We start from the raw sequence: 26,695 nt of genomic DNA on the forward strand, positions 1-26,695 counted from the left end.
GTTCCTTTCCTGCCTACTATTTCTATGATTATTATGACCATAAATTTTAAAATGCATTGTATGCCTTAGAATTCCAGAACTTCTGTCCTGGCTAAAACAGTTGCAAAGCTGGGTCTCGCCTTTTTCCCCTCACCACAGCCTTCCTAGACTGGTGACCTGAGACGCCCGCGGTCTGCTGCCATAGGTCTGAGCGCGGGGCGGGAGAGGGCGTGGCCTACTGCAGTCCACCCGGGTCAGCCATGGAGCCTCTTATACCGTCTCTGAGAACGGACTTTGTCCCTGCTTGCCTCCTGACCCAGGCCTATTTAGACCTCGGACACGGAGGGAAGTCGGTACTCGGGCAGGCTGGGTGGCACTCTGCAGCGTTATGCACCGGCAGCTAAGGGTGCAGCCCCAGTGAGCTGGGAGTCCGTTCTAAGCGACCGACTTACCTAGTCGTGCGCCCCGCGACCAGCAGAGACATGAATTATTCGAGGTTCCTCACTGCAACCAGCGTGGCCAGAAAGCCTTCCGCCATCAGATCAACAGGTGAATAAACAAACCAGAGCCTCCCCTGCTCTGCGAGAGCGAAGTTTTCTTTGCGGAAACTCTGCAGGCTGTCCTGTTAGGGCTCACCGCTAGGTTAAGCTCTTTCATTCAAGTGGGACTGCAATCTGCAAGCATTAGCCAAGGAGGAATTAGATAACTTTTGTTCGCTAAGAACTTGCGCTGGAGGAAACGCAAAGCAGTGAGTGTGTGTGGAGTGGGAAGTGGGAGCCAGAGGTGGAGCTCGGAAGCACACAGGAAGGTACTGGGCTATGGGAATAAAGGTCTTCTACTGTGGTGACCTTTGGCATGATTCCAGAATCGATCTCTCTCTGTGTCTCTCTGTGTGTCTCTCTGTCTCTCTCTCTGTCTCTGTCTCTCTCTGCCACCCCCATTCTTCCATACCTCCACAAGTGAGGAAGCCTAGAAAAAAAGTTCTTTTGTGTTTCTTTTAGACTAGCACAGTAGAACACTATGTCAGACTAACAGGAGTGAGTACTTAAATAGCAAGAATGTTCTTCTCTCCTTTCTGGAGACTGCCAAGTCCAGTATCAGGTGCCCAGGAAAGGCAATTCCAAATAGATGATGCTTCTCACTGCAGCTCAGCCTCTTTCGTAAGAACGCCATTTCCATTTCTGAGTGCAGAGTTATCATGATATCATCCTTCTTTAATAGATCGTATCTATTAAAGCACTAGATTCTAATATAGGAATTGGTCAGAGACACTCACGTTCAGATCACAGCACAGTGAATGCATTTTTTTCTTCTTTTTCGTATTCATCACAGTTGAGATAATGAGCAAGGCACCGAAAACCGTCATCTCCCTGGCTCCTGGATCTCCAAACCCAAACATGTTCCCCTTTAAGGCGGCTGCTTTCACCGTGGAAAACGGAAAGACCTTCCGGTTTGAAGAAGAGACGATGAAAAGAGCCCTCCAGTACTCTCCAAGCTATGGGTAAGTTATCAATATGATAAAATTATATTGGTTCATTTTCATGTGCCATTGACAAAGTGACCTAATTATTTTGTTGATGAGGTGTACAATAACAGGGGAAATTTAGAGAAAAAAAAAAAACTCAAATACTGAAAGCGAAATCAGTACTGAATGCTTCACACATTGACTACCTTTCAACCTTAAATGATGGAGAGAAGCAGAGAAAAATCCAGAAGAACGTACCATCTGAGCAGAGTATGATACTGAAAATAATGTTAGGTGAAGCAGTGTAGTAGGAAGAGAGAAAATAGATAAAACAGTACTTGAATAATAATGATGTTTCCTCTTTTTTAAATAATTAAATGTAGATTTTATTTCTTTATAGAAAGTAAATTTCTTTTCTCATACAATATATGATGTTTATAATTTCACCTCCCTCCCCTCCTCCCAATTTTTCCCTCCTCCCCTCCACTCCAGATTCACTCCTTTTCTGTGTCTCATTAAAAATGAAAGATAACAACCAAACATGACAAAATAAAATATAAGATGAAGCAAAAAAAAAAAAAAAAACCCTGTCATTTTGACGGTGGACAAGACAAAGCAATAGGAGGGAAAGAGTCTCAAGAGCAGGTGGAAGAGTCAGAGGCTCCCTTGGCCTCACAGTCAGGGGTACCATAAAAAAAAAAGCTATAATATATGCACTGAAGACCTGTCGAACACCCTTGTAGGCCCTGAGCTTGCTGCTTCAGTCTCTGTGAGCTGAATACACCTTACTTAGTTGACACAGAAGCTTATGTTCCCCTGGTGACCTCCATCCCCTCTGACTCTTATAATCCTTTGACTTTCCCTGCCTCAAGATTCCCTGAGCTCTGAGGGAAGGGATTAGATGGAGAGCTCCAATTTACACTCTCTCCCCACAAAAAACAAACAAACAAACAAAAAGTCTCCCGGTAAAACTGACTCCTCTGTCTGTCTGCATGCTGTTAAGTTGCCTGTCTCTTTTCTCTCTGTTCTCCTGTGAGTCAGGCATATTCTATTCTGTCAAATCTTCCTTTCATTCATCCCTCAATTAGCCATCCCTTTCAAAATACGGGTGCTTCTTTTCGACCAATTAACTTTAACTTCATTGTTTGAGATTAAGGAGTATACTAAGGGCATGTCTGGATTCCATCCAAATGGATCAAAGGTGTGTGACATGTCTGCATTCCAGCCAGATCACATAAATCTAGGTGTTCAGAAGTGACCCCTTACCACAGCAGCATTGTTTCTGGATTAAAATTCCCCTATATGGGGGTGGGGAGAGGAAAGGTAGGGGAATAAACTGCAGCCAGTTTACCTGGCTTTCTGACAGGTGTCATGTTTGCTTCTAAACAGGAACAAATACACTGCTTCAACAAGTTATAACTGCTGAAAGGCAAGCTGAACCTTATACCCTAAGACTTCCTTTAGCTGTTCTTCTTCCAATGATAAAGGCCAATTTAGTAATGTTTTACTTAATACTTCATTAAATGTATTTGTGACCAAGTATAGTGGGGTATGGATCAATTCAAAGTCAGCCTGGCACATGTATATGTTCAAAATAAACAAAGAAGAGTTTATTGAAATCATGTTCTTAATGTGCACATGAATTGGGTAAATGTCTAGTTATGTTACAGTACTCTTTCTAATGTAACAAAGACTCTGCTATGTAATGAATGTCCTGGGAGGAAACAAAGCCTTCAGGCTTTGAAATAAGTAGGATGTAGATTCAAGTTTGGCTTGTGGATTAAGTGACTGTCTTTATGTGAATTTCTGGCCGATTGGATGTATGGAAATCTCTTAATGTCTACCTCTATTGCCTCATTTTGTAACTTAGAATACTGATACCACCGCCGAAAGGCATTTGAGGGATTTTTAAATTGAATCTATAATGAGTTTTATATTAATCCACTGTTTCTTTCCTGCCTACTATTTCTATGATTATTATGACCATAAATTTTAAAATGCATTGTATGCCTTAGAATTCCAGAACTTCTGTCCTGGCTAAAACAGTTGCAAATAAAATTGCATAATCCCCCCACTGTCAACTACCCACCCAATCAAGGACAAATGGATCTCTGCATTACATCTGGCTGCCAAGATGGTCTTAGTAAGGTAAGAATGGAAGGGAAAGGAAGACTGTGTGTAGACGCAAGCATACTCCTAAATGCAGTCCTCTCCCACACACTACAAGGAGACTGTGTTTTGTGGGCTACTAGCAGGATTTTCTTTAATTTTATTTTATTTTATTAATTACACTTTATATCCCCCCATAAGCCCCTCCCTCCTCACCTCCCAGTCCCACCCTCCCTCCCCCTGCTTCACGAATGCCCGTCCCCAAGTCCACTGATAAGGGAGGTCCTCCTCTCCATCCTTCTGATCTTAGTCTATCAGATCACATCACGAGTGGCTGCATTGTCATCTTCTGTGGCCTGGTAAGGCTGCTCCCCCTCAGGGGGAGGTGATCAAAGAGCAGGCCAATCAGATTATGTCAGAGGCAGTCCCTCTTCCCATCACTTTGTAACCCACTTGGACACTAAACTGCCATGGGCTACATCTGTGCAGGGGTTCTAGGTTATCTCCATGCCTGGTACTTGGTTGGAGTATGAGTCTCTGGGAAGACCCCTGTGTTCAAATTTTCTGGTTCTGTTGCTCTCCTTGTGGGGTTCCTGTCCTCTCCAGCTCTTACTATTTCCCACTTCTTACATAAGATTCCTTGCATTCTTCCCAACAGTTGGCCATAAGTCTCAGCATCTGCTTTGATAGTCTGCAGGGCAGAGCCTTTCAGAGGCCCTCTGTGGCAGGTTTCTAGGTTGTTTCCTGTTTTCTTCTTCCGATGTCCATCCTCTTTGCCTTTTGGGATGGGGATTGAGCATTTTAGTCAGGGTCCTCTCTCTTGGTTAGTTTCTTTAGATGTACAGATTTTAGTAGGTTTATCCTATGTTATATGTCTATATGAGTGAGTATTGTCTTCACCTAGAATAAAAAACAGGAAACTCAAAGTCAAAAGATAGAATGGGATGGATGAATGCTGGAGTGGGGGTCAGATTGTACACACAAGCCAGGTTCAAATGCTTTGGGTTAATGGATTGATAGTAGAAATCAAAATAATCTTTTCTTTTTGCGTTTAGAAAAAGGGAAAGAATTAGTTACTATTTAGGTTTTTGCTAGAGGAGAAACATTTGTAATTCTACGGGTCAAGGTTTAGAAAATTCTCTACAAGAAATTGCTTTATTTGAAAAGCATATGGTGACCTTTCCTTGTGGAAAGAGACAGAAAACAGTTTCTTCATTATCTATTACAATTCCATTCCTACCTCAGAAGGAAGTTTATGTGGGACTTTATTATGATGGACAAGAATTTGGTTTAATATTCGCTCCGCGGTAGCTGCTTATATTTGCATTCTTTATTTTTTTTTTTTATTTTTTTTTCAATGCAGTTTATTCAGGAACCTTGAACAATCCTCAGACCCTGGGGAAAGCCAGCCCACAGCTTAGATAGCCTCTGGGTAGCCAACCCCAGCGTGCCACGTGGGCAATGCAGATAGGTCCACATACATGGAAGCAAGCCAGATCCTCAGCCTTAGCCAAATGTGGAATTGTTCGTGACAGAGAGCACTCACCATCAGGAAGGTGGAAGGCAGAAACCAGCTCCATCTTTAAGGCATAGCATTCCGCAGCTCTCTACAGTTCCCCCTTTTTGTTTTAGACGCATCAGGCAAGAGTAGAGGTCTGATCTCTGATATTAGAAATAAATTGGGACTTTGTACCGATGTTCATTTAGGTGTCATCCACCCAAAGAGCATCAGACCCGTCTGATACCTTTTTCTCAGAGGCGGGACCTGGGGCATCAACCCGCATGCAATCAGACATGCTCTTCTCTGGGTCCAAAGCGGCTGACCCTGAGTGCAGTGCTTAGCCTCGCATCCTGAGCGTAACATTTTAGCTTTTTATGGTAGCCAACCATGCTTGGGGAGAATGTCCTGCTTCAATGGCTGTAAAGGCCTGAATGATCATGGCTGCATCACACTGTTGTGAGACTCTAATCTTGCATATATACCACAGGCAAACCAAGGAGACCAACACCAGAAGGCCTGCTAATGCTCCCATGCCCGCACATTCCTTCAGATGATTCATGGCTGCAGCAATCCATGATGATAATCCTGTGGCTAGTCCTGTGTCCACTCTGGTAGAATTTACTGTGACAATGGCCACTCTCAGCTGCTCCATCGTAGTATCGAATTCTCCAGTCCAATTACCTAAAATATAGCTCGACAATTGTTTAGACAGATTTGCAGCATAGGAAAAATTCTCATGTTATATGCTAGTGACTCAAAGTCCAGCATATTTTCATTGACAGCCAAGTTGAGCGATTTGCCATAGGGTATCAATTTGCTCCTGCAAGAGGTCAATCCTCTGATTGAACACCATCAAGCTTCCTTTTAGTTGAGCATTAATTCCTTTATGTACAACTAAGGCATGAGCTACATTGGCTAAATGATTGGAATGCTAGTAAATTTAGGTATGCCCTGGTTACTCGCATGCCTCACTGCGTGCCTGTGCCCGTTGATGCCCCTCACGCTATGACTCTCTTCAGACAGAAAAGGGATCTTGGAACTACAGCCACCATTGTTACTACCATCTCATTGGTGGCTGTTGGAGCTACCACCGGGGCATTAGCCATGAGTCATACTGGGCAGACTGCTCAGACCCTGAACAATCATTTAGCCAATGTAGCTCATGAATTCTTTATTTTTTAAAACTAAATTAGCCTCATTTCTACCTGGCTAGGTCAGGAATATTTTTTCTCATTTTTCTTACATCTATTTTATTTCTTAATTTGTTCTTTGAGAATTTTATGAACAAATACAATGATATTATGTTTACACCCACCCCATATTTCTTTCCTCCAAAGAAATATGGACAAACACATCTTCCTCCCAAATTCACATTCTCTTCTTTTTGTTTTAATAACTGGATACATCCAATTAATGTGTGCCTGTAATAATTTACCTGTATGTGATGGTGTGGAATCATCCACTAGAGCATGGGCAGCCTACCAGTGGACAGATACACCGGAAGAATGATCCTCTCTCCCCCAACAACTGCCATCTGCAACTAGCTCTTCAGTTAGGAGTGGCCCCTTGGGAGCTCATCCCCCTTCTAATCATTCTCTAATCAGTGCCAAGAGCAGGGTACAGTTCCTTTTTCAGTTGGGACATATGGTGTTTATAGGATTCCCTAATCATGGAAAATTTACATGATTAGCTGTTCCTTTCATTTGTTGTAAAGACACATGTTAGTCACTCAGCTGATTTGCCTCGTGACAGGTTGTCTTGTGAAGGCTGACTCCATTAGGACTTTTGGAAGAAGTGTGTTTTCTATAAGATATTAAAAGCTCAGAAAGAAAAATGATAAATGAATAAGCATTAGGCCAAGTTGGAGAACAACAGCTCAACCTTCTAGCTCAAATGAAAGTAGCCCTATTTTTTAAAGTGTGATATGCAGGTTATTAATCTAACAGGAAGGAAGATATGAGGCAGGAACTGTGATCTAACATGATGGAAGAGGAAATTATTCTGTGACTTGTGTACAACTGAGTCATAATAGACTCAATGGTACATTTGGACTGTGAAAATGTCCACCTGCGACAAATAACATCAGGAGTCTTCACACAGTCCACACCACCAAATCTTATCATACTTAACTGCTAAATGTTATTTAGCAGCACTGACCAATTAACGCTTTTTTTTTTTTTTTTTTTGACACTCCGGCTCTCTCAGCACATGGCTGTCCTCCATCAAGTTATTCTACTTGGCTTAGCTCTGGTTTCCTTGAGTAGATAAGCACGCTGCATCTGGGAGCCTTTGCTCACACCTCAAGATCAAGAACATGCCCACACTTCCATGTACTTTCCAAATGGATTTGTCCATTTGTCTATTAAACACTATAGTAGGATGTTTAAAGCAGGGGGAAAAAAACTAAACAACTCATCCACTACCTCAGATTTGGGCTACATCTTGGTTCTGTGTTTAAGTGATTAGTAATAAAAATCTAACCACCTCTTAGGCATTGCCTGCAGTCCCACCTTGATAGCTCAGACCGCCTGTGTGTATACCTAAGACCATATCAGTAATTTCCCAAATACTCCTCCAAACTTTCCCACTGATTATTTCTCTTCTCTTGTTATTTTATGCTGCACTCAGAATAACCTTCTTAAATTGCATGTCTGATAATGTGGCCCTTCTTCTCTCCCTTCTTAAAATCCTTAATCACCTCCCATGGCCTGAATACTTACATGGTATAGTCTCTGTCCACACCCTTCTCTATCTCTCTCTATATATATTTCTCTCCCCTTCCCTCCCTCCTTCCCTCCTCCTCCTCTTCACACTCCACCTCAAGTTCCAAAAGTCTTCCAGTTTGACAAAAGGTACCAATAGTTATATAGTTACAGCTACATACAACAAGAACAGGAAGCTTTTCCTGGGCTCTCTGAATGCCTGCGTCCTGGAAGGAGATGTCCATATTAGGCTACTGATTTTACCTCTCTATTTTGGTAATTGGCTGATTAGTGTCTAGCTCTCCCAGAGGATCAGCAACCTGATAGGAGTAAGAGCCTGGTCATTTTGCCAAGGATTTTATCTCCAGTACTCTTCCCTGGCTTGATTCATAGTCTACATCTAACACATTTTTCAAGAAGCAGTAAAAGGAACAGATAAATTTTAGGAGCTGAATCAGTTGTGTTCTTTTTTCATTTTACCCTACAACAGAAGTTAACAAGTGGTGGATGGCAAAATCCAGACCATTAGCTAAGCTAGTAAATAAAGTTTTATTGGCACTCAGATATTCTTATTTACTTTCACATTGCCTGTGACTGCTCTCTCACAGTAGAGGCAGAGAAGAGCAGCTGCCTTAAACACCATGGCTCACAGAATAGTATTGCCTGGCCCTTACATAAAAATTTCCAAGTCCTCCTCTAGATCCTATAGGCACAAAAGAAAGGTATTCTAAGAATGAAAGCCATTCTATCCAATCTAACCTATGCTTCCTTTGTTAGGCATTTGAAATGCTCATCAGTCCTGGAGACACTATCCTGGTAAATGAACCACTGTATACAGGAACGCTCCATGCTGTAAGTACATATTTTTACAAAACGGCGAGTCTCTTGGAACCCCCTTAGAATGGCAGTCATCTCAAAGACCTGTTTAAGAGAAGAGTTTTTCTTTTGTAATAAAGCTTAATAGTGTCGTGTGTTTAAAACCTATGCAGTTTATTACCATATGAACAGTTATTTGGTCCCCAAACTGTCCCTAATAATAAAGCCACTTTCATTATAATTTAACATTATGCTTGATTTTGTGTGACCACTGAATTCTGGGTGTGTGATGTGTTATTATTCATCATATTAACATCAAAATACCAAGGTCAAAGCTGCTGTTTTTTAAAAAAAAAAGTTTTTTTAAGGCAATTTAGGGATGTGGGGAGATGGCTCAGTGGTTAAAATGTTGGCTCATGCAAGTTGAGGACAAGAGTTCAGATGTACAGAATCCAAGTAAATTGTGGTGGGAATGAGGCCTACCTGTGATTCCGGAATCAGAAGACAGAGTGTGGGAATCCCCAGAGCAAGCTGGCTATCTGCATGAGGATTCTGAATTTGATTAAGAGACCCAGCCTTAATGAAGAAGGATCTGTAATAGTGGAGGATGACATCAACCTTGGGTCTAAACAAGAATACATGTATGTGCCTGTACATACAAATGTGTACCCCAACACATACAACACACACACAGGGGGAGAGGGGCAAGAGAGAGAGAGGTGTAACAAGGAAATGTGTCCTCTGTACCAAATCACTTTTAGCGTATCTTTGGTTCCGTGAAGCTACCCGGAAGACTGCGTGTTTGGTGACTGACGCCCAACAGCAAGGAGCTGCAACCACCATGTGTTCACTCCACTAAGGAGTGAAGGGAGAGTGGCTTCCCATTCCTCAGTACGGAGCAGGAATGATCTATCTGTGTTGCAGGAAGTGCAGTTGTGTCTATAGACCTATGGTATGTTTTGAAACATTCAGGATAGAAGTTGTGGAGAAGGCAAAGAGAGGCTGAGGGGCAGCTAAAAGTTCTAGCTTAAAAAGAAAGTTTGAGCAAATGGAATTATTTTCATTAACTGTATTTTGTTTGAGGTTGGTATTTTGGGATCACATTATTTTTTTTCATTTTTTCTTTATTAATTACACTTTATTCACTTTGTATCCCCCCCCCAGGTTCCCTCCCTCCTCCTGTCCCAATCCCTCCCTTCCTCCATCCTCTGCATGCAGGCCCCTCCCCAAGTCCACTGATGGGGAGGACTTCTTTTCCTTCCTTCTGATCCTAGTCAATTAGGTCTCATCAGGAGTGGCTGCATTGTCCTCTTCTGTGGCCTGGTAATGTTGCTTCCCCACAGGGAGAGGTAATTAAAGAGCAGGCCAATCAGTTCATGTCAGAGACACCCCCTGTTCCTATTACAATGGAACCCACTTGGACACTGAACTGCCATTGGCTACATCTGTGCAGGGGTCTTAGGTTATTTCCATGCATAGTTGGGACCACATTATTAAGATAAGTTGTGGCTGAGTTTCAGACAAAAGTGTTGATGATGTGTGAGTGAGCTGTGAATCACATGCCATTTGTGCTTTGTGGAACTTAATGACTTCAGATATTGTATTGTACAGAGGAGAGATGTTACCTTCCTATTTGTACACTTATGATATACTATGATATTTGGAATGCTATACACTGCAAAATTCACATTTCCAAAGCAGATTGGATTTTAAGCCATTTTTCTTTGAAGTCACAGAAATATGAACAGATAAACAAACAAAACATAGTATTTTTCCACTACAAACTAAGACTAACAGAGAATTAAAAAACACCCAGTGACATAATCAATAGTTCTAGGAACTGTGGCAGTTTTTCCCCTCTAAGGAGCATAGACATTTTCCTCATCATGTAGAACAGTTATATCTATTTGTCTATGTTTTCAGAGTGGGGGAACCGAAGGAAACCATTTCTCTTTATTGATACATTGTTGTATCATACAGTAAATCTTGATTATACTTTCCCTTCCCTGCACTCCTCCCAGTTCCTCCCCTGTCCAGATCCAATCCATTTCTGTCTCTTATCAAAAGAGAAAAGGCTTCAAAGAGATAACAACCAAACTATACAAAACAAAACATATATGATAAAGCAAAAATTGTAATATGGAAGTTGGACACAGCAACCCAACAGGAGAAATAATAGGCTAATAGCTATATAGCTATAGCATATATGAAAAGGACCTGGTGTAGAGCCATGCAGGCTCTGTGCTTACTACTTCAATCTGTGAGACCATGGTGTCCTCCATCCTCTCTGACTCTGACCATCTTTCTGGCTCCTCTTCTTCAAGATTCCTTAAGCTCTGAGGAGAGAGATTTGATGGAGACCTCCAATTTAGACTCTCTCCACATAATGTCTGACACCATGTCTCTTCATCTTTGAAGGAAACTAATTCAACTCATAATAAACTTTCTAACCACCAACCAGTCTTACCAATCTGCATACAAGGATATAATGGCTAATGTTGACTGTCAGCCTGACTGGCTTGAAAATCCATTCTCCTCTCTCTCTCTCTCTCTCTCTCTCTCTCTCTCTCTCTCTCTCTCTTCCTAAACACCATGGTGTGAGTTGTTCTGCTGCTCTATGCTCTCCCTGACACAATGGACAGAAACTTCTAAGCCATGAGCCTATGTAAATCTGTCCTTCCTTAAATAGTTCTGTTCAGGTACTACGTTAGAGCAATGCAAATTGCATATGATGCTGCCTATAATTGCCTGTAGATGCTAGTGATGATCAGCTCTATCTCTTGTAACAGAATTCTGTCAGAAGAGGCAAGTGTCAAGCATGGGCAGCTACCATGCTGTTTTTCTCTCACACTACACAGCGAGCACAAGGCTAGTACAACCTTGCTTCATGGCGTCTTTCTTCCAAGCACCAACCTTACAGAATCACCCTCAGATTGGAGCCTTGCCTCTTCGAGCAAATTTAAAAATACATAAACAACCAAGAGCTGGTATCTTAAAGATTCTGCTTAGGAAAAAGAAAGAAAGAAAGAAAGAACACATCATTGCTGCTCACCTTTTGTGAACCAGAATAAGATACACATGACCAAGCTTAATATAAGTGAGGCAAGGAAGTACAAGCTTTCTCGTGGGAATAGACAGGAGCTATTGCTGACCAATAATGAAGCCTACATCAGGGGAATAATAAGATTACAATATACACTTCAATCCTCCAGAGCTTGGAGCTGAGTACACAATCACATTTTTAAGGGCACCAACAGTCCAGTTCTCGCTAAATTTTAAAAAGAAAATGGTATTTGCATTTTTGTAATCAGGGTGCATCCTTGGGGTGTCTTTTGTCCTCCACAGATGAAACCATTGGGCGGCAACATTATTAATGTCCCCAGTGATGAGCATGGCATTATTCCAGAGGCTCTCAAAAAAATACTTTCCCGATGGAACCCAGAAGATTCCAAGGATACCACAAAAAAGGCGCCAAAATTTCTTTATACCGTCCCAAATGGCAACAATCCTACAGGCTACTCGTTGACAGGTGACCGCAAGAAGGAAATCTATGAGGTATTGACAAGAGAGTGACAAGCGTGTGTCCCAGCTTCTAGCTTACCGTTTTTAGAGAGTCTCATTAAAGTTGCTTTTCTTATTAACTCCCCCCCTTGATTTCAAGGAAGATGCTTTTTAATAAAAGGGACTCATTCATCTATGCCAGAGTTCCTACTAAAGTGATACACAATAAATTGCCACATCTTCTGTTTCTGAAATTTATCTTGCCTTCATTGGTACTTTAATGCTTGAAAAATCCTGTTCTCGGCCACCTGTTAGGAGGACACATTCAGTTCTCACTATGGGATGTTTGTGTCTGCACTGTGTTTTACACTTTCTATGTCTATCTGCTACTCGTCATTCTGGGCTATAAAAAATTTAAAAAAAGAAAACAAAACAGGGAACTCTTTCTATCATCTCTTTAGCTATCTATGCTGCCTTGTATTTTTGCCATTTTTAATACCAAGAGTATGTAGAGCTATACATAAATGTGAAAAAAAATAGGATAAAAATTACTTTCTGTGGTCTTGCTGCTGTACTTAATTAAGTGAGTGTCTAACCTTTCCCTGCAAACTGCTTTAAAAATAACTGTTAAGCCTCATTTAATTACATGGAACCTAACCACTTGCATTAGAATCACTGTCAGATTTCAACCAATTGTTTTTACCTGGAAAATATAAAGTTTCAAGATATTGCTTTGTTATTTATATACTATCTTATACTTCCCTGAGCGCTCTCTCTCTCTCTCTCTCTCTCTCTCTCTCTCTCTCTCTGGAGTCTTGTGTTTTGTCTACATATTCCCCTAAGATAGCATTATCCAGTTCCATAGTTATAAATTTCATTTGCATGATATGATTTCCTCCTTGCTCAGCTCCATCTCTTCCCTGAACTCCAACTTGTCAATCATTGTGATATCTCCATAAATATCCAATAGCATTTCAAACATAACCTGCCCCAAATAGAACTACTGGCTTTTCTCTAGCTCCAGCCCTAAGCCTCATAAATACAACCAACCCCTCCATGCTCTCCGGCCTCATAAATAATGCTCATGAACAATTACTTTTATTTCTTTCTATTTTTTTCTCCCCTCCTATATTCCATTCCTCCTGTGACTCCACCATCAAGCTCTTCTAAGTCCATCTTTTTCCTCCACCACTACTCCTAGCCACACTTCCTAAGCCACTCTCTGTCCATACTGTATGACAGCATGACATCAGCACTCACCCTCTTGCATTTGGCTCATAGTATCTAACTGGCCACAGTTTGCATGTCAACCAGTCCTAGCCTCTGATGTAAGGTAAATGAAAAGTCAGCCATGTGGCTTTCCAAATTCTAAAGGTTAAATTTTGTTACAATGTTGTGAATATCATCACTCTCTTCAATTCTCTCTGTCTCTCTGTCTCTCTGTCTCTCTCTCTCTCTCTCTCCCTCTGTCTCTCTCTCATTTCTAACTGCATCCCATATGCCAAAGCCAAATTGTCCTCTCCTTTGTCTCTTACTCTTGTCAAGTTTTTGTTCACCCCCACTATCTCTGCTTTCCCTCATACCTCAGTCTGGAATCCTCTTTCTTAACATTTGCATAACTAATTTACTCTGAACATTTTGAGTTCTAATGTTACCTTGTCAGGAAGAGCTCCTCAGAGGTTTGATCTGAGTAACTATCTGTCTTAGTTAGAATTACTATTGCTGATGAAACACCATGACCAAAGCAACTTAGGAAGGTGTCCATTTCGCTTACATTTCCATATCACAGTTCTTCATGAAAAGAAATCAGGAGAGGAACTCAAGCACAGTAGGAACCCAGAGGCAGGAGCTGATGCAGAGGCCATAAAGGGGTGCTACTGGCCTGTTCTCTATGCTTTGCTCAGCTTGCATTTCAAAGAACCCAGGACCACCAGCCCAGGGATGGAACCACCCACACTGGGCTGGACACACCCCCATCAATCACTAATTACGAAAATGCCTCTCAACTGGATCTTATGGAGGCATTTTTTAGTTGAGGTTCCCTCCTTTCATATAATTCTAGTTTGTGTCCAATTGACATAAGGCTAGCCAGCACACTATCACTCTTTTTCTATTTAATTCCTATTCATTACCCAACTTGCTTGTATAATTTTCTGTCTTCCATGAGAAAAAGAACGTTCAGTAACTCATTCATTTCTAACCTCAGTGTTTAGAATACAAAAAACCTCAACAGTTCATGAATGAATGAATGAGCACAAAGAACTGATTACAAATAATTTTCATCTTAGACAGCTCCTAAGAAATAAATATATTGCTTTAACCTTTTAGCTTGCAAGAAAATATGACTTCCTCATAATAGAAGATGATCCTTACTATTTTCTCCAGTTCAATAAGGTATGTGATAATGTGGCCTTACATCACGGTCAAAGATCATCTGTTATACATTGTTACCTGCATTGGAAGCGGCATTGCGTCAAAGCTACCTGCTCTCACAATGAACTTGAGTAAGTGTTAGTGAGTTCTCTATAGTTTTTCAGTCTTCCGGTTTTGCCAGTTTTCTTTTTTGTATTAAGGTTCCTTCTAGAAATTACTTACCATTGGGATAGCAGCTAGTTCTCTGAAATGTGCACTTAACAAGCAAAGCCAATTAGGCCGGTGGTGCTAAACTACAAATCCTACTTCGGATTACCTCAGACATCAAATGAGGGGCGTGGCATGGGGTCCATCTTCTAGTTCAACTTCAGTCTGGGAATGGTAACTGACTAGATTGGTAGCTAAGGGGGAAATGAAATGTACTCAAGCTGAAGAGGAAGTGGGGCTATGCCCAGTTCATGCTCTCAATGGACAGAGAAGGCACTACAACCACATAAGCGCATCCTTGTCAAATGCTCTGAACCTTATGTGGAGGATTGTGGGGTTTAATGTCATCCTCACTATCTGTGCAGGCTACATTCCATAATAATAGTTTTCTAGCGTCAGTGCCAAAGCAGTATGTGTTCTCAGAACTACAGACATCCATCCTGTAATTGGATCTGGTTCCTCCCTTTGCATATATGGAGAAGACACAAAACTTCTTGCTTTGCTTTTGCAGAGCACCATTTGCCCTGCCTTCCTGCCCCAAGTGTGATAATGAACTCCTTTCTCACTTGACCCTACTTTCAAAGAAAATCTTAGTGCAACATTAACTACATTCCTTACTTGCATTTGAATCAGTTTTTATGTTTCTAGTCAATTTCCAGGAATCACCATTGTAGCTGAACAACCTCAAATGGTGCTGGTCGTTTTGAAAGAATTTTTTTGTTGTTCTTATTTTATCTGAACTCATTTCTTCTGAGTTCTTCCTCTGAATCTAATTACCTCAAATTTCAATCCCAGGTTGGGGGCAGGGAGTGGCAAAGAGGGCCTGTTTGAAGTTTCCCCAAATTCATAGTAATGACATCTTAAGCAAATCAGAATCCTATGTGCATATTTAGCAAAGAAACTTGGAGGTCAGGCAGATGTAACAAAAGAACACACGAATTGCAGGTATTGGGGCCTAGACAAAGGTAAGACATACCTGCTGCATGTGTCCGCATGCCTGTTTGCCTTTTCCACACTGTGCAAAGTAAACGTACAGTGATCAGAGTTTGAAAATCAACAGCGATTGTCTTCCTATTTCAGCCCTGGGCACCAACCTTTCTCTCTATGGATGTCGATGGGCGAGTGATTAGAGCTGACACCTTTTCAAAAGTTCTCTCCTCGGGGTAAGGCCCATGTCTCTAGCTTGATGTTGGCCTTAAATCCTTCAGTTCAAGAAGTTCTTCCCACTTCAAGGCTTGTATTCATTCCCTTTGCCTTAAAATGTACTGAGTCCATCAGTCCTGGAAGTGCTGTTATGTGCAGACCAACATATGGCAATGGCAAGTGGAGACATATAGGCTTCACCAGTTTCACGCATCTAGCTAAAGTAGTGGGCTCTCAGTTTTCCTGGATCTTTTCCTCAGCAGCAAAGGCAGGCTACCCCTTAAGCCCAGCCCTCACTCATTGGATGGAAAATCCAAATTCCTCTAGTCTTGTTAAATGTCCGACCACATTGCTATTCTACTTTGGAACAACTATTGCAATAAAGAGGATTTTCATTTTGTAGTTTATTTGCTAGGCCAAGTTCTACAAATCTGCTTAACTATGATAGAAAATCAGAAAAAAATTAATCACTGTTATGCCCTATAGAAGCTCTTTACATATTCTAAAGAGGGCCTGTTTGAAGTTTCTCCAAATTCTCCAATAGTAATGACATCTTAAGTAAATCAGGAATCCTATGTGCATATTTAGCAAAGAAACTCAGAGGTCAGGCAGACATAACAAAAGAACACACAGATTGCAGGTATTGGGGCCTAGACAAAGGTAAGACATACCTGCTGCATGTGCTCAGTCTATTTATTATCTGTTTATTCTAATAAACAGATTTTCCTCAAAAAAAAAGTACTTGATCACTAATAGGTATATGGGTATTTTATTATCTTTATTTATTTCTAATGTTCAAAGATGCTTGGCTATCAGTCTAAGTTGTAGGAGGATAATCAACATTCTAGAAACATATATTAAAATGTCAAATCTAGAAATTCTTAATAGTATTTGCATTGTTTTTATCATATATATTTAAATTCAAATGCTTTTGAAGTAAGAAGTAAGTACTTTGATTAGAATATGCAAGTCTTCAACATCTCTTTGCCCCAGGTCATCATTGTTCTAATGAAATCAACAAAATGATTCACAATAGTTGTTTATGTGGGGTTGGAATAAAGCCCTTTCTCCTTCTGTGTAGGCTGAGAGTAGGGTTTATGACTGGCCCTAAGTCCTTGATAGAGAGGATTGTTCTGCACACACAAGTTTCAACGTTACATCCCTGCACTCTCTCACAGGTAAGCACAATTAGTGATTTTTTTTTAAATCAGAATCAGATGTAAGCAAATGAGATTAACTTAAGTTGACAGGGGGAAAAGCAATCAAACGCTGAATCTTCATTCCTAGACAGAATTAGTAGGCCAGCATCCGTGGAGGCTTAATCTAAGAAGCAAGTGAGAAATCGGTTAAGCTAATCGCTGTGGAGCCTGCCCAGAGTCCTCATGAACCGGGGTATACTCACAGGGAGGATGCTAAATGTCAGTCAGTTATTAAACATTTTTTCAAAAGAGAATCTGATGATGTAATTAAAACTTTGGCTTCATTGTGTTGCAATTTATAGTGATATAAAGAAATCAAGCCTTTTTAGTGCCTTCCTGATCCATTCCTCAGCTATTCCTGAAGCCACTCATCAGAAAGCATTTTAATTAAAGTTAACAAATTCACTGTTTATTAGTAAATAAGTAGGAGGTTGAATAAACTTTCTCACGGGCTTTGAAAAAGAACTGGATTGGGAAATCATTGTAATCTTGAGAATTAGGTCTTAGGTGTTTTCACATAGTGTTCATGTGTGGATGTGGGTGGGCATGCATTAAATTAAGGATGTCTTCCTTAATTTCTCTCCATGTTACTTTTGGGGACAAAGCTCTCGCTGAACCTGGAGCTCACCTATTTGGCTAGACTGGCCAGCAGTGAGCTCCATGGATCCTGCCGTTCCCATCTCCCCAGCTTGGGGATTACAGGTTCCTGCTGTCATGCCCGGCTTAACCTAGAAAATCTGAACTCAGGACCTTCTGTTTGCATTGCAAACACTGTACTGACTGAACCATGTCCTTGTCCCTCAAAAAAAAAAAGTTTTTATCTCAAGGACACTTGTTCTTTATTGTACATTCTACAAAGTATAAATGTCCCAGTATTTAACCAAATAAGAAACTTTTTCCATGTTTTTGTATCTTATCAACAAGTTCACCATAACACTTAGAGCCCCGCCATTTCTTTTTTTTTTTTTTTTTTTTTGAATGTTTGTCTCATCTTTATTTTTTTTTTTTCAATGCAGTTTATTCAGGAACGTTGAACAATCATCTGACCCTGGGGAAAGCCAGCCCACAGCTTAAATAGCCTCTGGGTAGCCAACCCCAGCGTGCCACGTGGGCAATGCAGATAGGTCCACATACATGGAAGCAAGCCAGATCCTCAGCCTTAGCCAAATGTAGAATTGTTCGTGACAGAGAGCACTCACCATCGGGAAGGTGGAAGGCAGAAACCAGCTCTATCTTTAAGGCACAGCATTCCGCAGCTCTCTACAGTTCCCCCTTTTTGTTTTAGACGCATCAGGCAAGAGTAGAGGTCTGATCTCTGATATTAGAAATAAATTGGGACTTTGTACCGATGTTCATTTAGGTGTCATCCACCCAAAGAGCATCAGACCCGTCTGATACCTTTTTCTCAGAGGCGGGACCTGGGCCATCAACCCGCATGCAACCAGACATGCTCTTCTCTGGGTCCAAAGCGGCTGACCCTGAGTGCAGTGCTTAGCCTCGCATCCTGAGCGTATCATTTTAGCTTTTTATGGTATCCAACCATGCTTGGGGAGAATGTCCTGCTTCAATGGCTGTAAAGGCCTGAATGATCATGGCTGCATCACACTGTTGTGAGACTCTAATCTTGCATATATACCACAGGCAAACCAAGGAGACCAACACCAGAAGGCCTGCTAACGCTCCCATGCCCGCCCATTCCTTCAGATGATTCATGGCTGCAGCAATCCATGATGATAATCCTGTGGCTAGTCCTGTGTCCACTCTGGTAGAATTTACTGTGACAATGGCCACTCTCAGCTGCTCCATCGTAGTATCGAATTCTCCAGTCCAATTACCTAAAATATAGCTCGACAATTGTTTAGACAGATTTGCAGCATGGGAAAAATTCTCATGTTGTATGCTAGTGACTCAAAGTCCAGCATACTTTCATTGACAGCCAAGTTGAGCGATTTGCCATAGGGTATCTATTTGCTCCTGCACGAGGTCAATCCTCTGATTGAACACCATCAAGCCTCCTTTTAGTTGAGCATTAATTCCTTTTTGTACAACTAAGGCATGAGCTACATTGGCTAAATGATTATTCAGGGTCTGAGCAGTCTGCCCAGTATGACTCATGGCTAATGCCCCGGTGGTAGCTCCAACAGCCACCAGTGAAATGGCAGTAACAATGGTGGCTGTAGTTCCAAGATCCCTTTTCTGTCTGAAGAGAGTCATAGCGTGAGGGGCATCAATGGGCACAGGCACCCAGCGAGGCATGCGAGTAACCAGGGCATACCTAAATTTACTAGCATTCCAGCATTGGGCAAAAAAGCAAGTATCATTACCACAATTACTTGGCTCTATCTGGCTAATAATGAATAAAAAATGGGGGATATAAACAAACAGGTGTGGAGCCCCGCCATTTCAAATAGAAAAATCTCTCCATATTTAATTGAATATACCTATCATAGACATTTGGGGTACTAGGGATACAGCTCCGTGGTTCAGTACATACGTAGCTGTCACTTGTTTTTGGGTTTGATCTCCCACACCACCAAAAAAGAAAGAAAAAGAGAATATTTTGTGTGTTTTCAAATTTACAGAGGCATTATAGTCCAGTAGTCAATAGCATAAATCTGGAGCTAGAAAAATCTGTCTTTGAATCCAAGCTCTAGGATCAGTTGTTTGACATAAAGAAAATGAACCTTTGTCCTTTCATTTCTGTATCAGCACAACAAAACTACCATTCCTAATTATGACAGTCCAAATAGACAGACCTTTTAATATGTTACAGTGGAGCCTGGAATGTAAGAAAGCTCTGTATTTGAGGGGGCTTTTGTTCTCTGGTTGTTTCTTTACATTTGTTTTGTGTGTATGTGTGTGCTCATTTGTGTATTCACGAGGCCAGAGGTCAGCATCAGATGTCCTTTTCTTTCTTTTTTTTTTTTTTTAACAACAAAGTCTCTCACTGAACCTGCAGCCTGCTTGCTAGCACTGAAGCTATAATGGATAGCATTATGGGCAGCTTTCCTCAGGTCCCCATGCTTAGGCAGGAAGCAGCTGAGCCTGCCTCCTGTTGTTGTCCTGTCTTTTAACTGAGGTTTGTTGAAGTCACTGATAGGACCCAGACTGTTGGTTGCAGCTTTCTGTTTCCATAAGCAGAAGTGATGGGCTCCCATGTTTAGAAAGCACAACCTGGGTTTGGAGAGTGAACCATGACATTATTGCTGTCTGTCTCTTTCAGCTCATGATATCACAGCTTTTATACCAATGGGGAGAAGAGGGCTTCCTGACCCATGTTGACAGGTATTGCGTCATTTGTTAAAACATTTTGTGAGCAAAATAGGAGCCCAGAATACAAAGTACAAACCATTTACAGTAGTGATTTATAATTCTTCATTCTTTTTTTTTAAGATTTATTTATTTTTAGTTTGTGTGTATGGGTGTTTGCCTGTACAGCTGTCTCTGTACTGTGCACCTGGTGTTTGCATAGGCCAGAAGACGACACTGGATTCCCAGAACCAGAGTTACAGATTGTTGTGAACTAGCTAGGAGACGATTACAAGCTGCTGCATATATGCTGAAAACCCAACCCCATTTTTCTGCAAACCTAGCAACTGTCCTCACTCACTGAGCCTTCTCTTTATCCCCTTTATGTTTCCTTCCTAAATGTGCAAAATCTATGCTTTTCACATAGAAAGTTTTCTCAGCAGAGTTCAAGTTCTAGCCTGAACTCTTGTCCACCCATGCCACAGGTTAGGGTTCCCAGTTTTAGCTGAAAAAATTGTCCATACACAGAAACATTTTATTTGATAACCAACTAAGGACACAGGACATGGGAACTCATTCAAGTATGAATGAGTGAGAACATACTTTTCTTGTCAGTATAAGAAGACAAATCACAGATTTTTTTGTTATGTAAATATGGTGTTTCCTGGGCCACTTAGAAACAAGCACAAACAGGGTCTCCTCTTTCCCAAACCAATGACTCAGCATTTCAATATAGTTTCCTTTAATCTCAAGTGTTCCCCTACCAAAAAAAAAATGACAATTTCTCAGGTCAACTAAACATAAAGGTCAGTTATGCTACTTCTGCTACTTCATCTAAATTTCATATTTTATGTAGAAATGAATTTTACTCTATTAATTTTTAAACTATAATTTCTCTGTAATAAAGGCAGAATGAAGTTTTTAAAAGCTTTTCCCCAAAAGCTCTTCCCCACACACGTTAAAGCAATACGGTATTCTCTTGTAAAGCAGTTAATGTTTCAATTAAAGGAAAAAACAAAAAGCAGGCTGGAGTCCATAGCTTTACGTGTGTCTGTGGTCCTCTGTGTTCTGAACTCAGCGATCTCTGTCATTGGCTTCTTCCAGGACTATTGATTTCTATAAGAACCAGAGGGATATGATATTGGCAGCTGCAGACAAGTGGTTGAGTGGTGAGTGGGGAGCATCTGGTGTGAATACAAACTACGGTGGCATGTCGGGAGCAGCGGTGGTCAGTCTTGGTGTAGGAGGGACTGTCCTGTGAGTGGTTTCTTGCCTAGGAAAGGTTGCTCTACAGACAGTCTCACAAGTACCAAGTTGTCAAACCTTGAGTTCTATCATCTCCACCACCTGCTGCAAGGTGCTTTTTGTTTGTTTGTTTTGGGGTGGTTTTTTTTGGAGGGGTTGTTTTTTGTTTGGTTGGTTTTTGTTCTAAGACAGAGTCTTTTGTAGCTCAGGCTGGCCTTGAACTTCTGATCCTCCTGCCTCCACTCCCCAAATGTTGAAATTGCAGATATATACTACCGCACCTAGTTTACGAGGTGCTGGTACCAGAACCTGGGCGGCCAGAACTCCAGGCAAGCACTCCACCAACTGAGCGACGGCGCCAACACCAGAGTTTGTGGTTTTAAGAGAAAAAAAAAAAAGCTCATTCAAAAACTTAATCAGCAATGTTACCTGCAGCTGAATAAAACCCATCTTCAAAAATGCTCATAAGCTGTTCGTTGATTCAGAATTTTGCTCCCAAAATACTCTCTGTTTATAACTGAAAATAAATGTAAACAAGTAGTATAGTATAATTTAAAATATTTAAATTCGTTAACACAAAAGTATTTTCTTTGTTACTTTGAATTTAGGATGCTTTTTATTCTAAAATAAAGTCTGATAAATTACCCTGGCTTAATTATAGCATAAAAATGATTTGATGAGAAGAGTATTAAGTAAAAAGTATCAACGCCTCTGACTGCCATATATCATACATTGTTTTCTGTAAAGCCTTGATTAAAAGCAGAATTATTTTCTGAATAACAAGAGTAATTTTCTACCACTTTGTGTAGGAGTGGTGACAAAAATATTTTTAAGCAATTAAAATCAAAATACGTATTCTTTTTCCTTAGTTTTGTTTTGTTTTGTTTTGTTTTCTATCATAATAGTCACACGTAAAGCTTGAAGAGGAATCTGGAATTCATGATTTCAGCACTTTTATTCTAATTAGTTAAATTTCTGTAGAAATTAATCCATCTGGGCATGCAAACTATTACATAAATAGTAGAGTTTATGAAATCCGAGGAGACTCCAAGAGGGATTGAAGAAGCCACCTTAAAATTGGAATGGCCTTGAGTGTGACTACCTGTGTGAAGGAGGGGCACACCGGATGTTTGCTCTTTCTGAAGGCTGTCAGCTCTGAGTGCACACAGGAACTACTGTCTCTAAGCTTCTTATCCCAACACTGATGGTTTTTTAAAGTGAACACAGAACATCAACTTGGGGGTCTTGTCAAGTCACATTTTGAGATACTGTCACTGAAACAAACTGTCTGGAAGTGCAGTCTGTGATCACTGCACCTGTGCGGGGAACTGGATCTTATCAGAGATATGCCTAGAGCATGCCATCTCCTTCCCTTTGCAGGTTTGGCGGAGTGGCATGTCCCCAAAGCTGGCATGTTTCTGTGGATTAAAGTTAAGGGAATCTCTGACACAAAAGACCTGATTGAAAAAAAGGCTATTGAAAGAGAGGTAAATGCGGGAGGTGGGGTGGAGGTGATGGCCAAAGGAAAGTTTATACTCTTTCTTTGGATTCATACTGACATCATACATCTTCTTAGCATCCGCTTGCAGGCACTGAGTAAACTCAAAACTGACTGAAATTTTCTGTGTAACTTTTCAGTTGGCGGATTAAATTGTTCTTCTCGCTATTCATTCCCTTATCCTGTTCATCAGGTTGTCTGTAAGCCCTGAGATCTGTTTCCAGAATCACAGTCTACTGTCTAGACAGTAACTCTCAATGAACAGATTAGGTTGTCATTGGCAAGATCCCACACAGGTACGTTAGAAACAATTCCACACAGTTAGATCCAGAGACAGACTGCCCAGGTAAGATCAGATTTATTCTCTCTGACCATCTCATGAGAGGGCAAAATTCATGTTTTCCTCACTTTACTTCTCTTACTTATCTACTGTGTTGCTGCACACAGTAGGTACTTAATCCATACATGCACATAGCCTATTTCAAATTAATTTATTTCAATATAATTGGCTAATGTGATCTTTTCTTCAGTTTAATTATTTTATGTTAATGACATCATTAATAACTTTCGGTAAGTGGCTGTTTGAATGCATTCGTGAGCTGAGTGCTAAGGATGGAGACTGATATATAATGTCTACTTTTTCCAAAGCTCGGCATCATATGTCTATATGGATACATGCGTATACACATGCATATACATACATATGGATGGATGGATCTGGTGTGGGCTTCTTAACTTACTCTAAATAGTCCCCAAGTATATTGCAAATACCTTAGCCCACGTTTTGACAACATCCTTCCTCTCTTACAGGTCTTTACTTCTAGTCTATCTCAAAACATTTTCACCTTATTGGGAGAAATGATGGCTTTCACATTTTTAAAATTGGCATAATGAAAGCCATCTGAAATCTCCTATGTAGAGTGCACCATATCATTTCAGACTAAACTCATCTTGTTTTAGCAAATAGTACCCAGATTTATAGATTGTAACAAAAACCAATTACTTAATGTTTTTGAGGATCAGTGGTAATTACTATATAAAATATAAACTCTACATCTTAAGGCTTAAGATAATAGGATTTATTTCTGAGTCACCTAAAAATTAAAAGCATGACCTTGGGTCCTTCCATATTTGGCCTCCAGTCTTAATGTGTACTCTAAGATTGCTACAAAATGGAAGAAGCTTACATCCATTACTTAAAATTAATTAATGTGGCCAATATAACTACAAAAAGGCTAGGAGTGAGTGCCAGGAGGGCAGAGTGCATGCTTAGACTGGGCAAGGTCCTGGTTTCAACCCCCAGAGTGAAAACAAGAAGGAAAAGAAGCAGGGAGAGAGGAAGAGGGAGGGAGGGAGAAAGGGAGGGAGGGAGAAGTAGGAGGAAGGGCGAGAGGGAGGGAAGGGAGGGAGGGAGGGAGAGATAGAAGGAGGGAAGGAGAGAGAGAGGGAGGGAGGGAGGGAGAGGTAGGAGGAAGGGAGAGAGGGAGGGAGGGAGAGATAGAAGGAGGGAAGGAGAGAGAGAGGGAGGTAGGAAGAGGTAGGAGGAAGGGAGAGAGGGAAGGAGGGAGAGATAGAAGGAGGGAAAGAGAGAGAGGGAGGGAGGGAGGGAGGAAAGATGAAATGGAGATAAAGAGGCAAGAAGGACTAAAGTATACGTGTTTGTCTAGGATGAAGAGGAAATGAGTGTCTGCTCACTCAGCTGTCCGTACTAGCATAGTCATAAGAAAAGCAGTTTTCTGTTCTCCACACCCCATTTTGACTTACTTACTAACATTTTTATTCTTCTCTTTTATGAATTAAACATTTGTATTCTTTCAGTTTCCTTAAATGTAGCATTTTCTCCCTATTCCAGAACCTTTGCATCATATCGTTTCTCTCTAAAATATTGCTCCCTACTCATTGTTAAGCCAATATTTCTTTTGAGTCCCAGTTAGAAATCTCAATGTTTGCATTCGTATTGCTTTTGTAGGTAGGTTGGCCACTTATTTGTGTTTTACTATTTCTTTCTAACCTGTCCTTTATACATTGAATCTTGGTGTTTTCTTCTCAGTTTTTATGTGGAGAAGAAATACCATTGGTCATGGTAATGGTAAATATTGCCACTAATACTTTGGACTCAGATTTGTCTATCACATGCCATATGTATTTTATATGATATTTCTATTTTCTATTGTGATTTCTTATTTTATTAATGGCTTTTAAGCTTAAAATATTTATCCCCACAGTAATACGAGATTGTCCTAAATTTTCTTTTAGTTTTTCTTCTGTGGTATAATCACTTATCTTCCACAACCTCTTACAGATCTTATTAGTTCCTGGAAATGCTTTCTTCATCGACAGCTCAGCCCCCACATCCTTCTTCAGAGCATCCTTCTCCCTGGTTACCCCAGAGCAAATGGATATAGTGAGTATCCTCTTTAGAGTCACACAGACTCCTAGACTGACTTTGGATGTGTGTGTTCACCTTGTAAGTTAGAAATGATTTCATTTCTTCTTACACTTCTAAAAGACAGACTTTGGTGCACCAGTCACGAGTTTAATACGCATCTTCTTTTTGCTTTGTTGCTTGGCATCTGTAGGCAATTGAGACTAAACTGGAGTTAAAGTTTGTTGTCTTTGTAAGTGGCCAGAACTTAACTGAAGAGCACTGGGGAGTTTCCAATAGGTTCTGGGGCAATACATTTTCCTTCTTTCACTGAATCACATAAATGAATAGTAAAATCATAAGCCACGAGTTTATTCAGTTTCTCTGAAGAAAAAAAAAGCACAATGAGGATTAAAAATAGCCTGAGAACTGTGTGCAGAGAAACCCAAAAGGAAGAGCTACAAACCAAGCATTGTCTTTGACCTTCAGAGTGTGTGGATGTGTGCTTGGGGACAGACTCCTCATGTATCTTTTCTTTACTTGCTTCTCATGCTTCTAATATGCTGTCCACAAGCTCATGTTGCTCTTACATGTGAACAGATTTGAGCAGTCCTAACTATATAAGTTATGTTTTCAGAGGAGAGAACATATGAGGATGCAAGATACTTATACAGTGGACAAAATAAAAAATGATGCATGAATGTTCAAATTAAAAAAAAAAAATCTGGAAATGTATAAGCCTGGTGTATACTTACCCACATCTCAATGGCTCCTGAGGACATTCTGTTGGGATATGGCTGCTGTCAAACTTACTTTTCCTGTCTCATCCCAACTTCAGGTTGATAGTCTATGTAAATCTTCAGAGCTACTATAGAGCTTTCCAAAACGACATGCTAATTTAATCAGTGCTTCTTTCCTTTCTGTTTTAGGCCTTCCAGAGATTGGCCCAAGTCATAAAAGAATCTTTATAAAGCACTCAAACTCAGCATCATACTCCTAATTTTTAGATAAATTACTTCTGTACTTTGTTGAAGAAATGATTGTTTCTGTTTGACAGATGGAATGTATCCATTTCATAAAACATCTATAGCAACTTAACTGAACAAACTCCCTTTAAACCCATCATATTGCCAAAATACTTTTTGATCTACTTTTGCCTTTTGATTAATTTTCAGCTCACAAAAGATTAAATTTTATTGTAAAGAACTGTATAGCTACTTTATAATGTCCAATGAAAAATTTCTTCTAAACTAACATGTTATACTGAATTATTTTCAAAATGCAAGGAGATTATTAAAATGGCACATAATATGCAGCTTTTTTCTGCTTTGAGGAAATTTCAT

The 26,695-nt window shown here is 40.5% G+C and overlaps 1 protein-coding gene across 3 annotated transcripts; it reads left to right on the forward strand.

The window, feature by feature from the left end:
- The first annotated feature begins 262 nt into the window (after window positions 1-262).
- Aadat (aminoadipate aminotransferase) lies at window positions 263-26,667 on the forward strand. Of its 3 annotated transcripts, XM_060381813.1 has the most exons (13): window positions 266-528; window positions 1,312-1,480; window positions 3,460-3,592; window positions 8,534-8,608; window positions 11,918-12,127; window positions 14,402-14,467; window positions 15,734-15,816; window positions 16,878-16,974; window positions 20,219-20,280; window positions 21,349-21,413; window positions 22,870-22,976; window positions 25,290-25,391; window positions 26,282-26,667. In XM_060381813.1, the coding sequence occupies exons 1-13, from the start codon at window positions 462-464 to the stop codon at window positions 26,321-26,323; spliced, it is 1,278 nt and encodes a 425-aa protein (XP_060237796.1). In that variant the 5' UTR covers window positions 266-461; the 3' UTR covers window positions 26,324-26,667. The 3 variants fall into 3 exon arrangements, with proteins under 3 accessions (XP_060237797.1, XP_060237798.1, XP_060237796.1); XM_060381814.1 differs by lacking the exons at window positions 25,290-25,391; window positions 26,282-26,667 and having other exon boundaries at window positions 263-528; window positions 21,694-22,936; XM_060381815.1 differs by lacking the exons at window positions 25,290-25,391; window positions 26,282-26,667 and having other exon boundaries at window positions 264-528; window positions 21,755-22,936.
- The last annotated feature ends 28 nt before the right edge of the window (window positions 26,668-26,695 follow it).

This window comes from Meriones unguiculatus, chromosome 4, assembly GCF_030254825.1.
Source record: "Meriones unguiculatus strain TT.TT164.6M chromosome 4, Bangor_MerUng_6.1, whole genome shotgun sequence".
Taxonomy (NCBI): Eukaryota; Metazoa; Chordata; class Mammalia; order Rodentia; family Muridae; genus Meriones; species Meriones unguiculatus.